The sequence below is a fragment of the Passer montanus genome, unplaced genomic scaffold (genome assembly GCF_014805655.1).
Source record: "Passer montanus isolate IOZ18808 unplaced genomic scaffold, ASM1480565v1 scaffold47, whole genome shotgun sequence".
In the NCBI taxonomy this organism is placed as follows: Eukaryota; Metazoa; Chordata; class Aves; order Passeriformes; family Passeridae; genus Passer; species Passer montanus.
In genome coordinates, this window is record NW_024369596.1 from 5,040,680 (window position 1) to 5,054,122 (window position 13,443).

At 58.2% G+C, this 13,443-nt stretch overlaps 1 protein-coding gene across 1 annotated transcript; it reads right to left on the reverse strand.

Annotated features, from left to right (window-relative positions):
• Window positions 1-267: 267 nt before the first annotated feature.
• Window positions 268-12,855, reverse strand: ADAMTS15 (ADAM metallopeptidase with thrombospondin type 1 motif 15). Its single transcript, XM_039722083.1, has 8 exons — window positions 11,761-12,855; window positions 7,516-7,648; window positions 6,854-7,021; window positions 6,174-6,457; window positions 4,950-5,127; window positions 4,678-4,859; window positions 3,912-4,087; window positions 268-3,258 (listed from the first exon to the last, which is right to left on the reverse strand). Exons 1-8 carry the CDS (start codon window positions 12,673-12,675, stop codon window positions 2,478-2,480), a joined length of 2,817 nt encoding a protein of 938 aa, XP_039578017.1. The 5' UTR covers window positions 12,676-12,855; the 3' UTR covers window positions 268-2,477.
• Window positions 12,856-13,443: the final 588 nt, after the last annotated feature.

Here is a 13,443-nt window from a genome sequence, read left to right on the forward strand (position 1 = left end):
TTACTTAATGACCAGTCACCACCCAGCTGTGTCAGACTCTGGAGGAGAGTCATGAGTTTTCATTATCATTCTTGTTAAGCCTTCTGTCTGTATCCTTTCTCTATCTTTAGTATAGATTTAATATAGTATTCTTTAATATAGTATAATATCATAATATAATAAATTAGCCTTCTAAAAACACGGAGTCAGATTCATCAATTCATCCTGGAAACCCCAGAAACCACCACAAACAACCCTTGCAGGACCGCGTCCCCCCGGGCGTAACTTTAAATACAGATTTATTTCAGGTTTGCTATTGACGCACAAACAGCAGAGATCGATGTTCAGTATACATGGTATACACAAAGCAGCCAGTACCATCGGCACCTCGTCCTTCTGCTGCACCCTCAGCAGAAGAACCACACACGAGGAATCCCTCCCCTCCTCAGGAACGAGGCTGACAATTTCTCGGTGGCTTAGAAACCAGCTGTGGGACGGCAGGGCACGCAAGGGCAGCTCCTCGGAGCTCTGTCCCCAGAGGGAAGCGCAGCGGGCTCAGATATGCAGGAAAACCCTCAGCAAATGGGTGGCATGTTCACGGGAATGGAGACCTGGAAGGGATTTCCTAAGAACGTTAACTCCCGTTCCCTGCTGTGCAGAGCAACCACAACATCTGCTCCTGGCTCTGTGGAGACCTAAAACATGATTGTGTTGAAAGAGGCATTAGATCGATCCTCTAGGAGGATCCCTAGGGAGGATGAGCCCACAAACACTGTCACAAGGAGTTTGTGAGCTGCTGCAAAGACCTAAGAAGGGAACTCTCATGCCACCTGTCCCATTTCTTGTCATCCTCACCTTGCTCACAGCTGGAGACCTTCTGGAGCCACCCAAGGGGCAATGGAGTTTCCTTGCTGAACCTCCAACAAGCATGGCAGGCTCCAAGCCTTTATTTGCAGAGATGTCATCTTGTGCCTACCCAAAATCTGTGTCTCATCCCTAAAACACCTTTCTGCTGATCCCAGTAACTGCACAGCTTGACCCAGAAGCTTTGGCTTGCTCACAGTCACAGCTCGTTGATTAAGAGGCACCTGCATCAGTGACAAGGGAAAAAATTCAATGGTGCCTGATGATTTGATCTGAGCAAGAGACCTCAATGATAAATGAGGTTTGGGAGAGGTAAAAAAGCCTCTGACCACAACAGGCACAATGCTACAAAACTGTCAGAGGTGCAGAATAACCCCAGAGGCACAGAACAAGCCCAGAATAACTGGAGGGGGGAAATGGTTGTAGGTGCTTTGCAGCAGCAAGAGGGTTGACAGTTCCTCTCTCCCTGCATGCCTGAACCCCGCTGAGCCCCTTTTTCCTCAGGAAAGCCAACGACCCAAATTAATCTCCCTCTCCCTCAGCTCCAAAGGGATGCCAGGGAAGTGACTCCAGCTCTGATAGAGCTCAGGATATCTCAGGGAGGCTTTACACAGAGGAAAAATACCCCAGCCTGGTTAAAGGCTGGAGGCTATGGGATGTCTGGGCATGACACACTGGTCCCATTGAGCATTGAGCACCATTTCCAGAGCAAAGCAAAGTCTCAGTGGCTGGGGGGGCTGTGTCTGACCCTGTGGAACTACAGCACAGCTGCTTTTTTTGGAATCACAGATCAAACCTCAGGCCCATTGTGATCCCTTTTAGCCCTGAAAAGCTTCAGGTGGACCAGGGTGTAAAGGAGCATATGATGTTCACACAGCCCCATCTCAAAGCACCATAGGAAACCTCAGGCTGGTGAGATTCCCCGGGGAATAACACCAGCCCTGCTATGCAAGGTTTACATCCATCAGGAGGGGAGGAAGGAGGTTAAAAAAATACAGAGTTAAGCACCATAAAATTTACACTGGTCAGGTCATAAACACGAGAAGAGAATGAAAATAAAGCCACCACCTTCCAGCCTGGCCCGGGGATGCTGCTGGGACAACAAAGTCCCCATCAGCAAGCCCTGGAGGCATCAGTCCCAGCGCCTCATCGCACCAGTGGTCGTTGCATTGGTAAATCCTTTTGGTCCCGTTTAGCATGAGTGTTGGGGGAGTCCAGGGAGAAGGGAGGTAAGGTTGGTCCTGGGAAGGTGGGGGGAGGCTTCATCTGTGCAATTTAGGGGCATCTCCCTGCCTGTACCACAGATCCATCACAGGCAGGGATGATCCTCCTCGCTTCCATCTGTCCCCCCAGTTCCCAGCCTCCACCGGCGGTTCCCGTGTCGTTCAGTGGCTTCGAGGTAGATGTTCATTCCCGCTCTGTCTCCAAGCGACCTGGTTGATAAAAGCCCTCTCTCCCAGATGCATGGGGCTGCCCCCACACCCAGGTCCCTTTTTGTTCCCATTTTTTTCTTATTTTTCCCCCTTTTGCTATGTGCTATGGACATCTCCCCCACTCCCAACCTCCAGCTGCTGCTTGGCTGCACACAGCCATAGGAACACCATGCCCTTCCTCGCAGGCACCCCTTGACCAGCTCAGCACGGCCTCAAGGTGCAGAAATCCAGCTCCTGCGGCTTCCTCCGAAAATTGCAACTCTCCCGCGGCAGCAGGCGCCCGGTGGGCATCACGCACTTCAACGCCCGTCTCTTGAAACCCCGACCACAGCTCTTGGAGCAGGAGGACCACGGTCCGGCCTCCCAGGCCGGGCAGGGCTCCCCGCAGAGCCGGACGTCGGCGGGGCGCTGCGCCGCGTCGCACTCGGCGGCCGGCTGGCCGTAGGAGTCGCGGCAAGCCACCGAGCGCTTCTGCAGGCCATCGCCGCAGGTGACAGAGCACGCCTCCCAGCCGCCCACCGCCCACTTGTAGGAGGGGCGTTTGTAGCTCGGCCTCCCGCCATCCAGGCGGTTGGACAGGCTGAGGACGCTGTTGTTGAGGTCCGGCGGGGTCTTGCCCTCCTTCTTGTAGGAGGACTTGTCCTCCTTGCTCTCCTTGGGGAGGTAGAAGGAGTAGCGCACCCGGGGAGGGGTCATCTTTCCCACGGAGAGCACCTCCAGAGTCAGGGGCTCCTGGATGGGCTTGAAGGCCTGGAGGCTCTCGACGGCGGTGCCGGTGCCGCTGTAGCGCAGGACGCTGCCCTTGACCATCAGGTCCCTCTCGACGGCCGAGACGATGAAGTGGCCGTTCAGCAGGTACTTGCCCTGCGCGTTCTTCAGCGCCAGGTAGTTGTCGTCGCTGACGAGTCCTTTGTAGCCCCGCTGCCGGATGTCGATGTTGGAGGCGCCCGCGGGGATGACCACCACGAAGTTGTAGCCGTGCCTGAAAGGGAAGAGCGGGCAGGGCAGGACATCAGGCACGGGACACAATGCACAGACCATGCTTCAGATGCAGAAGATACAGACACGTGAAGAAAAACTGTCCAGAACCAGCAAAAAGTGAGAAAGAGCCATACTGTTGCCCAAGATGCAGAAAAAAGAAAACACTATACAAATTTATTCCAAATATTATATAGATAGAAATTTTCTATTGTGAAAAATGCTTCCCAGGGAGGGAAACCACCATGTAAAGATAAAAGTATTAGTAATGATTCAATTACCCAAAATGTCTCTGAAGACAGAACATTTGGGAAACGTCAATCAGATTCTATCTGTGACATGGTGCATGGTGCATTACTTCAGCCCTGAGTTCCTCCCACCCCTACGTTTGTCTTCTCCTTCTGAAGCTCAGTTTGAATTTGCTTCAGCCTCTCTGGCTCAACAGCACTCCACCAGCAGAAGTCAACAGGACATTCAATGTGTCCTGCTGCTCCTTCAGAGCCAGCCCAGGTGTCTGTGCAGTGATGTACACGAGCACCAGCAGATTTTGCTCAGGATGGGTTTATCCCATCACCATCTCCACAACCTTCCTGCATCCCCCACACCAAAACACAGTGCTGGGAGTAGGGGAAGCACATGTGGTAACCCAACACTCACATGGGTTTGGTGAACAAGCCTGAGACCTTCTTGCAGCTCTTGTTGTCTCCTCCACAGACGCTGCATTTGTCAAACTTCTTCTTGGAGCCCAACTTCCCATCACAGCCTGCCTTGATGCATTTGCCCTGGACACAGACCGAAGTGGAGTCCGGGGAGCAAGGGGTGCCATCTACGACCTAAACCAGGTGAGAAAAACAAGCTGCTGCATTTCCCTCTCACATCTCCTGAGGCATCCCAGCTGTGTCCATCCCACCCCATTCCATCTGACAGGCTCTGAGGAGATGCCAGCAGGCACCATGCTGCTCTTTGCTCATGTTCTGCTTTGCAGGCAGGATTTTGGGGTCTCTGAGAAGAGATAGATGGGACTACATCCCTTTCCTGCTCCTATCTAGAGAATTTCCTGTCCTTTCCATTGTGGGGAACAAGCTGCACAGGGGACACTGCTAACACTAACACCATCCCTCTCAGTCCCATGTCCACCCTAGATGTCCACCCTGTCCTGCCCATTGCTTCCCCAGTACCCAAACTACCATCCCCTATGCCAGGACCACAGGAATATGCCAGAGGCACCTTTACAAGAGGAAAAAAATGACATCTTCCAGAGGAAGACCCTCCATGGACCAACTCCAGCCCCAAGCTGATTCATACCACACTGGTTGCATCTCATCTAACACCATCCACCCACCAAACAAGGAAAATCTATTCATCTCAGGGGCACTGGATCCACCCCACAGTCCAGGCACTGACCCTGGGGTCTCTCACCAACCTTGGGTGCCAGCACATAGAAGTAGCCGGTGCCGTTGGCCCGGCAGATGAGCTTGCACTTATCCCGGGGCGAGACACCGGAGTACTTGGGAACCCAGGAGACGGAGGCAGTCAGGCGGTTCGTGCTGTGGCTGTAGCCGTTGAAAGCCTCACACTGCTCCTCACGGAAGCTCTTCCCCGGCACTGAAAACAACAGGGACGCGGTGTTGGGCCTGCACCCCCAGCTGTGGTTTGCTGGGGTTGTCACAGGCCGAGCCCAGCCCCAGCCCTTACCTGCAGCAGCGCAGGGCTCCAGGTTGCAGGAGCGGTACTTGACGCGGATGCCCTGGCAGTAGGAGCCCCCGTTGGCCGGCACGGGGTCGGTGCATTCCCGCCGGGCCAGCTGCACGCCGCCGCCGCAGCTCCGCGAGCACGGCCCGTACGGCGCCCACTTGGCCCAGCCGCCGTCCACCTGCAGGGAGGGACAGCCTGAGGCACTGCACACCCGTCGTCTCCACACCTGGGGCCATCCCCACGCAAGGAAAACCTCCAACCGCCCGCAAACCTTCCTGCTGGGGGGATCCAAGGGGTGCATGCTGATCTCTTCTCTGTGGGGAGTGAGAGGAACCAAGGGAGTGGTCTGAAGTCGTGTCAGGGTTGGATATCAGGAAAATGCTCTTCCCGCAGAGGGTGCTGGGGCACTGAACAGGCTCCCAGGGAAGTGGACACAGCCCTAAGCCTGACTGAGCTCAAGAAGCATTTGGGCAATCCTCTCAGGGGTGTGGTGTGACTCTTGGGAACGGTCCTGAGCAGGCCCAGGAGCTGGACTCAACGATCCTTGTGGGTCCCTTCCAACATAGCAAATTCTGTGAAACTTGCCCAGGGCTGGCTGGAGCAGAGCAGCAGCCTCACTCCTTGAGAAATGCATGGTACCCAAGGGATCTCCTGCTCTTTCCACATCAGTGTCCCCATGCTGGGTCTCCACCACCAGGAGATGGGGGATGGCTCTGCCAGCACCTGCAGAGTGACCCTGTGGAGTGTTTTGGGGTTCCCAGCACAGGCACTCACCCTGCACTCACTGAGTGACCCTGATTTTGGGGTTTCTAGCACAGGCACTCACCCTGTACTCACTGAGTGATCCTGGTTTTGGTTTCCAGCCAGGCACTCACCCTGTACTCACTGAGTGCCCTGTTTTGGGGTTCCCAGCCCAGGCACTCACTTTCTACTCACTGAGTGCCCTGTTTTGGGGTTCCCAGCCAGGCACTCACCCTGTACTCACTGAGTGCCCTGTTTTCGGGTTCCCAGCCCAGGCACTCACCCTGTACTCACTGAGTGACCCTGATTTTGGGGTTTCCAGCCAGGCACTCACCCTGTACTCACTGAGTGCCCTGTTTTGGGTCTCCCAGCCCAGGCACTCACCCTGTACTCACTGAGTGACCCTGATTTTGGTTCCCAGCCCAGGCACTCACCCTGCACTCGCTGAGTGCCCTGTTTTGGGTCTCCCAGCCAGGCACTCACCCTGTACTTGCTGACGTTGTGCCTCTCCACGCAGGCTCCCTTGAGGCAGAAGCGCCCGTCGCCGCAGGCGGTGCCGTCGGCCCAGGGGAAGTGCCGTGTCTGGCACACGATCTGCCCGCGGGCCTTGCCCGTGCACCACAGCTTGGCACAGTACTGCATGTAGGGGCAGGGCTTGGAGCCCACCCCGAAGGCCAGCTCGCACTGCTGGTTCAGGCTGTAGCTCGTGCCCGGCAGGTCTTCGGGCAGAGGGATGGGTTTGGCAGGCTGGTCCAGCAAACAGTCCCCTGCAGGAGAGGGAGAGGGGCTCTGTCAGCTCCTGGGGCTTGTAGAGACCAGAGTGGGGAGGGAAAGCACTGCCGCAGGGAGATGAGGGAGAGATTGGGCCAAAGCTGCCCCAGGGATGCCCTCAATCTTTGCTGTATCCCAAATGCAGATGATTCCATCTCCTGGTGATGCCTTGGAGCTGTGCCAGCAGCCTGAGTGCAGATGTCACTGCTGGGGACACCCAGGGGGTTTGGATACTACAGAAACCTCCCATTTCCTTCTGAATTTGTTTACAGAGCCAGGAGAGGAAGAGCTCTACAGCCAACCATCTTTTCCCAGTAAGCACCTGCAGGGCTAGACCCAGTTCCTAGGGGACAGGGACACAGGCAGGGGCTGAGGGGCACAGCAGGGCTCACCGTGGCCGCTGTCCAGGAAGTCAGTGATGATGGCAGCGCTGCAGGCTGACCAGGGGTTGGCACGGTCGATCTGGATGAGGGTGGGGGACATCATGTGGTTGGTCTTCAGCCGGCCAAAGACCTCCTCACAGGCCTTCACGTTGTCGTGGGGCATGTTGAACACGTGGCCTGGGGTGGGAAAAGGAAGGCAGCATGAATAACCCAGCACAGCACGAGGAGCAGGAACCCCCCAGCTTCTTTCAGGGGAGACTGAGACATGGAGTGGGGCAGATCCTTGCAAGGATGGCAGCTGTGGACAGCCCAGAAGAGTCAGCAAACATTCCAGCTCTCTCCCAAATGCCTCATGCACATGGAGAGCACACAGAAAAGGAAGAGCAAAGGAAATTGTGAAGAGAAGGTGACAGGTGACTTAGCACTTGCCCCGCTGTCTCCTCCCTCCCCGAGGCAGGTGTGCCCTCTGCCTGTTATTTTGGGACTCCTGAATCCTGGAAACCCAGCTGTGGTAGCAACCATGGGAGCAAAGCCTTTGCTCCCTCAGCAGCCCTTTCCCACCTGGCTCAGGAGGAAAGGCAGAGTTTCCCTATCGCCTCATCTCCCAGAGGCTGAAACCAGGCAGCTGGTGGAGCTGCTCCTGAGAGGAAGAGGAGAGCTGGGAGCCTTACCCAGCTCGTGGGCGGTGGTGAAGGCCGAGGGCAGCCCGTCGTCCTCGATGACGGAGCAGCTGCGCTTGGGGTCACACATGGTGCCCACGTCTGCCATTCCCAGCGTGTCACAGGTGGTGGCACCGCACAGGTCCTGCCAGGCACAGAGGGAAGGGGTTAGTCCTGGGGACAGCACAGGTGTCACCATTCCCCTTTCCCACCTCATCCCTGGCCCCCCACGGGGAGCTCCTGATGGGAAGAAAGCCCAAAAGGGTGGGAAACACACCGGGATACAGAGGCAGGAAACCTCAGTCCGGACCCAGCCCAGGCTGCAGCAGTGTGTTTGCACTTCACCCCAGAACCAGGGATGTGTGTAGCATCCTGCCCTGCCTTCAGCAGCAGCTTTTCCTACCCAAACAGCTCCTCTGGCCAGGGTGGAGCTGGTTTTGTCACGGATGAGCCAGTCTGGTTCCCTTGGTGGGTGGATGGTGACACGGGTGGGTGGATGGGAACACATCTGACCTTGGACTCAGGGCTGAGCCACTTCTCAATCTCATTTCTCAGCTTCTTCCAAGGAACAAGAAAGCCCTGGACCAGGTCCAGAGGTTTCTGAGGCTAAAGAAAGTGCTCCTGCCTCTCTAAGACACTCTGCAGCCATCCTTCAAGGAGCAACCAAGCCCAGCTGATCAAAGGAGGAACTAGCCCAGGCTTCCCAAACTGGGGACAGCCACATCCTACAGAGATGTTGCCAGGAGAGAGGCTGGGAAGGGTCTCATCGTGGGCAGATCTGCCCTTCCCCAGGTGCTCATGCTAAAAAAAGGCCATTTAAGACACATTGATGCTGCAGCCTGGCAGTAACCTGGTCCCAGGTGCTCCCTTCCCCTGCTGGGCTGTGCTTTTGGTTTGGGAGGGCTGGAGCATCCTCCCCTCCCTCGGTGCTGCCCCAGAGCTGCCAGGGAGGCCATGCAGCGGGCATGGGGCTGTTTTCCACATGAAAAGAAAAGTAAGGGACTCGCTGGGCGCTCCCATGCTATAAATAAGTGTGATTCATGCTCAGCACTCGCCCAGCCAAAGCGCCTGGGTTGCTCAAAATCCTGCAGGAGCTGCTCTGCCAATATTTCCAGCAAGGTTTCCAAGCTGAAGGCATTCCCGCGCAGGCAGGTTCAGCCGTGGGTAAATAACAGTCCTGATGACTTCAGAGAGCCCCAGCCAGGGCTGAGATGGCTTTAACAGGAGACCTGGGGCCACGGAGCGTGGAGGCAAGACCGGGATCTCCAGAGAGGTGATGTGAAGAAACGTCTGGGTCTGCTCTGCTGGTGGAAAACCCCATCATACAACCGAGTTCAGCGCTTTGCTCTGCAGTTTTCCTGACCAGCTGGGGCCCTGCTGCACCCCTGATCCCAGGAGAGGAGGTGGCAACCCCACCTTGCACTGGCACTGCCACCACTGCTGGGCACAGGTTGATTAACGGTGCTGGCAAGCCCAGGGGAAGAGTTCCAGTCCCAAAACACCACCAAGACCCAGTGGCATCACCACCCTGGGCCAGTCCAGGGGTGCAGCTTGCCCAGGAGCCTCTGCCCGTGCTCTGACCAGCACCGGGGTTTGGGGGCAAGGATGGGGCAGGGGGAGGAATGTCACAGCCTCACAGCTCCCCGCTCAGTGCTCTTTGAAGAGTTCTCAGTGCTCTTTGAAGAGTTCTTTCCCCGCCAGCACAGCGAGCTTTGGCTCCCAGCCCAACACCTGCACTGACACACTGACCCACTTCTCGCTCTGCACCTCGCTGGGATACACCACCAGCAGCTCTCCGGGGGCTTTTCCCTCTCTCCTCACCACAGCCTCCTCAGGACAGCCCGGGCAGCATCTCTGACCTTAATGAGAGGTCCTGATCCCCCACCTGAACCCCTCCTTCAGCCCTGCCAGGTGTTGAGGCTGCTCAGGAGGGGAGCAGAGAGCAATGGAAGGGATTTAGGGTGGGAAGGCACGGTGCAAGGAGCCAGCTCTGCCTTTGCTCTCTGCCGCTGGTATTCCCCCTGCTGGCACAGGTACAGGGAGGATGCTGGGGCCCCCAGGGGGCTGCAGGCAACCTGCTCAGTGCATCAGCCCTCTCCTGACAGCCTGACCTTCCTACACGGGACCTCCTAAGGCTTTTCCTCATCCCTTGTGAACTTCTCAAGACGTTCCACAGGTCAGTCACAGGGATCTGTGCAAAATTCACCTACTCGGAGTCATAAGCACTCTCCCTGCCACAGAGGCTTCCTGTGTGCATCCAAAGCAACTCCAAAAAGCCGAGGCTTGAGCTGCAGTTTCCAAATTCCCCCACGTGCTAGGCTGCAGCCAGATGTTCCTTCATGCCACGTCCCTTTGGTTTCACAGCAAGCAAAGATGCACAGCAAACGTTTGCTGTTGTGACACCGAGGTCCAGGAGGGGTGGGAGGGATGGACAAGCCCTTGGCCACGGTGTGCAGGGATATTTCCAGGAGGGCAGCTGAAGGCTGGATGCTCTGCAGGACCCTCCAGCAAGCAGTGGCTCAGGTAGGAAGGGAATCTTCACCCACCAGCTGATCAGGACTGAGCTTCCCAAAGGCAAATCCATCATTCAGCGGCGGCAGCGTTGGAAGGGAGCAAATCCAAGCAGTAAAAGAGAGCCCCATTCGTCAGCAGCTCATCATCACAGTGAAAACTGCCTATCAACCAGCCTGGAGGTGAAATTTAAGTCGGGGGCTTATGTAACAGCTTTTTGGCAGGAAGATAAGCTTCGGGATGTCAGGGGACCACAGATGGATGCACTCAAGGAAGGCAGATGTCTCCCTGACCGTGTGCCTTTGCATTGAGCTTGCTTTGGGATTTCAGGAATGGATGGTTTAGCAATGTGTAAAAAATGCAGCCCAGACGTGATCCACATCTTCTGAATGGCTGGGACCAGCTCTGTCCCACGTGCAGCTCCAGTGACCTCACGGGGCTTCCACGAGAGGTGGAGCTGCCTGGTCCCTGCAGAGGTGTCAGCAGTGTCCTCCTCTGTGAGCTGCTCCAGCAGCCTGGGCTTCCATCCTGTCTGTGCTCCCATAGGATTTACAGCTGGCCCGGGGTGGGGAGGACAAGAACACACGCAGGACAAGATCTCACACGTCCTGCACAGCACCATTCCTGCTCCAGGCCATTGTCAGCCCTTGCTGAGCCAGGCTAGGGCCAGCTGAACTGAGCTGGACGCTATATCCTTCCCACCCACCACAAGTGCTTGACCTGGAAAAATGTTTTTGTAATGGTCTCCCTGCTGCTTAGGGGAGTTCCTCACCTGTCCCTAATCCAAAAACATCTGGGCAGAGATAGTGGAAGGAGAAAATGCAAGGAGCCTTTTCTGCCAAAGCCTGCTGCAGCCAAGATAAGACGTGACTGTCCCCTCCAAGCTGGGCTCATCCTCCTCCCATCCCATCAGGGATTTTGGGATGCAGGCACTGGACTGACATCCACACTGAGACAGGACTATAGGGAGGGAGGAACAATGGGGAGAGGCTTCAGTGTCACCCAGTTTGTGGGGGTGGGAGGATGCAGAGCTCATCCCACGCGCCACATCACCACGGAGCCACGCCAAAGGCAGCTCCAAGCCTCTCTCCCACCACAGGGATGCAGCCAGCCCACGGCAGCGGTGGCAGTGGCTCTCTGCTCTCCCCCACTCGAGGGCTGTAGCGCTGGCTGAATCTCTGGTGCTCCACTTCCAGCCCTGAACCGGGTCCATGCAGCGCAGCCAGTGCTGAGGAGAGGTCCAGGTTCTCAGGAGAACCTCAGGCATGAGTCAGAGGAAGCAGGGAGAGGTTTTTTCTTGGCAGGTGGCACTGTGAGCTCTTCCCAGCTGGGGAGGGGGAACAGGACCATGCTCCTCCTCTTCTGGGCTCAGACCTCTCATTTCAGGGTGCACGCCAGAGCCGCAGGGCACTCGCTGCCAAGCTCCTGCATGGAGGCAGGAGACAGAGCAGCAGGTTTCTGCCCATGGGGCAACCTGCCTGTGGGCACCTCCCAGCCTCATTCACCCCCTGGCAGGGTTTTTCCAGGCTGCTAGCCAAAACCTGCCCAGGGGACAGCAAGGGCTGGCCCAAGTCTGCTTGCTCCATGCCTCTGGTCCCCCCACCCAGCATCTGAGAGTGGAGGTTCCCCGGGAAAGAGGGACAGGCACAACCTCCCCTGTCATGCACACAGGTGGCAGAACGCCTCAGCCCAGCGCAGGGCTCCGTGACAGGGGGGAGCAGCTCCTCCGGGCCCCCCTGCACCCACCTGCTTGGTGAAGAGGATGGCGGTGTCCCAGTACTCGGGGTGCTTGTCGCTGACCTTGTTCCACTTCTTCTGCCAGGCGCAGAAGTTGCGCAGGGTGAGGGCGGCGTTGCTGGTGACTTTGGGTCCCTTGTCATCCTGCCCGATGAGGAGGAACTTCACCACGGAGATCTGGATGGGGTTACGGATGCTGGGGTGCTTGTAGAGGCGGGCGGCCGTGGCCATCAGGGTGAGCAGGTAGTGCTGGAGGTCATCCCCGTGGAACTTCACCATCGACTCGTCGGCCACCACCAGGGTCTCCACGTACCGCGGGACCGAGGCGAAGCGCTTGGCGCGGCCGCCTTTCCCCCCCGCACGCCCCCGGTACTTGTCGAGCGCCTGCAGCACGCCGGGGGTGAGCGCGGAGCCCACGGCGCAGCGGGATGCTCCGGCCCCGACGGGGCGGCCGGGGCTGCGGCGCTGCAGGCGGTGGAGCCCCCCGGCCGCCCCCGCCGCCAGCGGGCTGATCAGGTACTCGGCTCCCCGGTAGCCGAACGCCCCCCGGAGCCCCCCGCAGAGGCTGAGCGCGGCGAAGGACTCGCGGTCGGCGTTGACATCCCCCGAGTAGAAGCAGTGGCGGAGCGCGGGCAGCGGGCGGGCGGCCGCCCCCAGGTAGTGCGCGGCGAAGGCGGGCGCGATGAACCGGGCGTCGGGGGAGAGGTGGAGGTAGAAATCCTCCCCGAAAGCCGAGAGCTGGATCACCACCGCCTGCCCCCCGCGCGGGGGCTCGGCCGGGCCGCCCCTGAAGTGCCTGGGCCCGTTGATGTCGGGGTCCAGGCGCAGCGGGGTGACCAGCGCGGACTCGGGCTCCGGGGGCGCGCCCGCGCCCAGGCGCAGCCCCGGCGCGCCCAGCAGCAGCAGCGGCAGCAGCGGCAGCATCGTCCCGGCTGGTTCAGGCCGGCCGCATCGGGGTTCGGGGGAGGCGCGGGGGGGAGAAAGCAGCACCCGGCCCCCCCCTTCCTCCCTCCCTCCTCCTCCTCCTCCTCCTGGACCCGCGGAGGCTGGAGGAGCGGTACCTGCTTTGCGGGGCGCACCGCGCTTTTATAGCGCGGGAGCGGGGCGCGGCTTGGCCCCGCCGCAGCCACTGCAGGGCGGGGGCCGGGGCCGAGCGGGGCCGAGCGGGATGGGGTGGGATGGGGGTTTGGGATGGGGCGGTACAGAGGACAGGATGGGATGGGGTGAGGTGGATGGGATTGAGGGGTGCGATGGGATTGTGTGGCGTGGAATGGGATGCTGGGGTTGGAAGGGGATGGAATAAAGGGTGGGGTGGAATGGGATGGGGTGAGGTGAGATGGGGCGGGATGGGAATGGAGTGAGGTGGGATGGGGGTTTGGGACAGGATAGGATTGGGGTGTTGGATGGGATGGAGTGGGAGGAGACCCTCTTCACTTTTATTCCTGCAGCAAAGAAGGAAACTCTGCATCCCCCAGGGATGCTCCCACCTGCCAGGCTCCCTCCTGCCACTCTCCAGTTTTGCTGGATCCTGCTCTAAGTGAAGGGATGGAGCGCTGTGACCCCGCAGGGAGAGGGTCTCTGGTTACAACAGGGGTGTGCAGGGAAGATAAAAGGTCACAGAATCATTGAGTCATGGAACAATTTGGGTTGGAAAGGACCTTTAAAGGTCAGCTATTCCAGCCCTCCATGCTC

Coding starts and splice junctions, on each gene's coding strand:
- ADAMTS15 (XM_039722083.1), bottom strand. CDS start 12,675: ATGCTGCCGCTGCTGCCGCTGCTGCTGCTGGGCGCGCCGGGGCTGCGC. Junction 5,128..6,173: donor ACAACGTCAGCAAGTACAGG/GTGAGTGCCTGG, acceptor CCCTCCCTGCAG/GTGGACGGCGGCTGGGCCAA. Junction 4,860..4,949: donor GGAGCCCTGCGCTGCTGCAG/GTAAGGGCTGGG, acceptor TGTTGTTTTCAG/TGCCGGGGAAGAGCTTCCGT.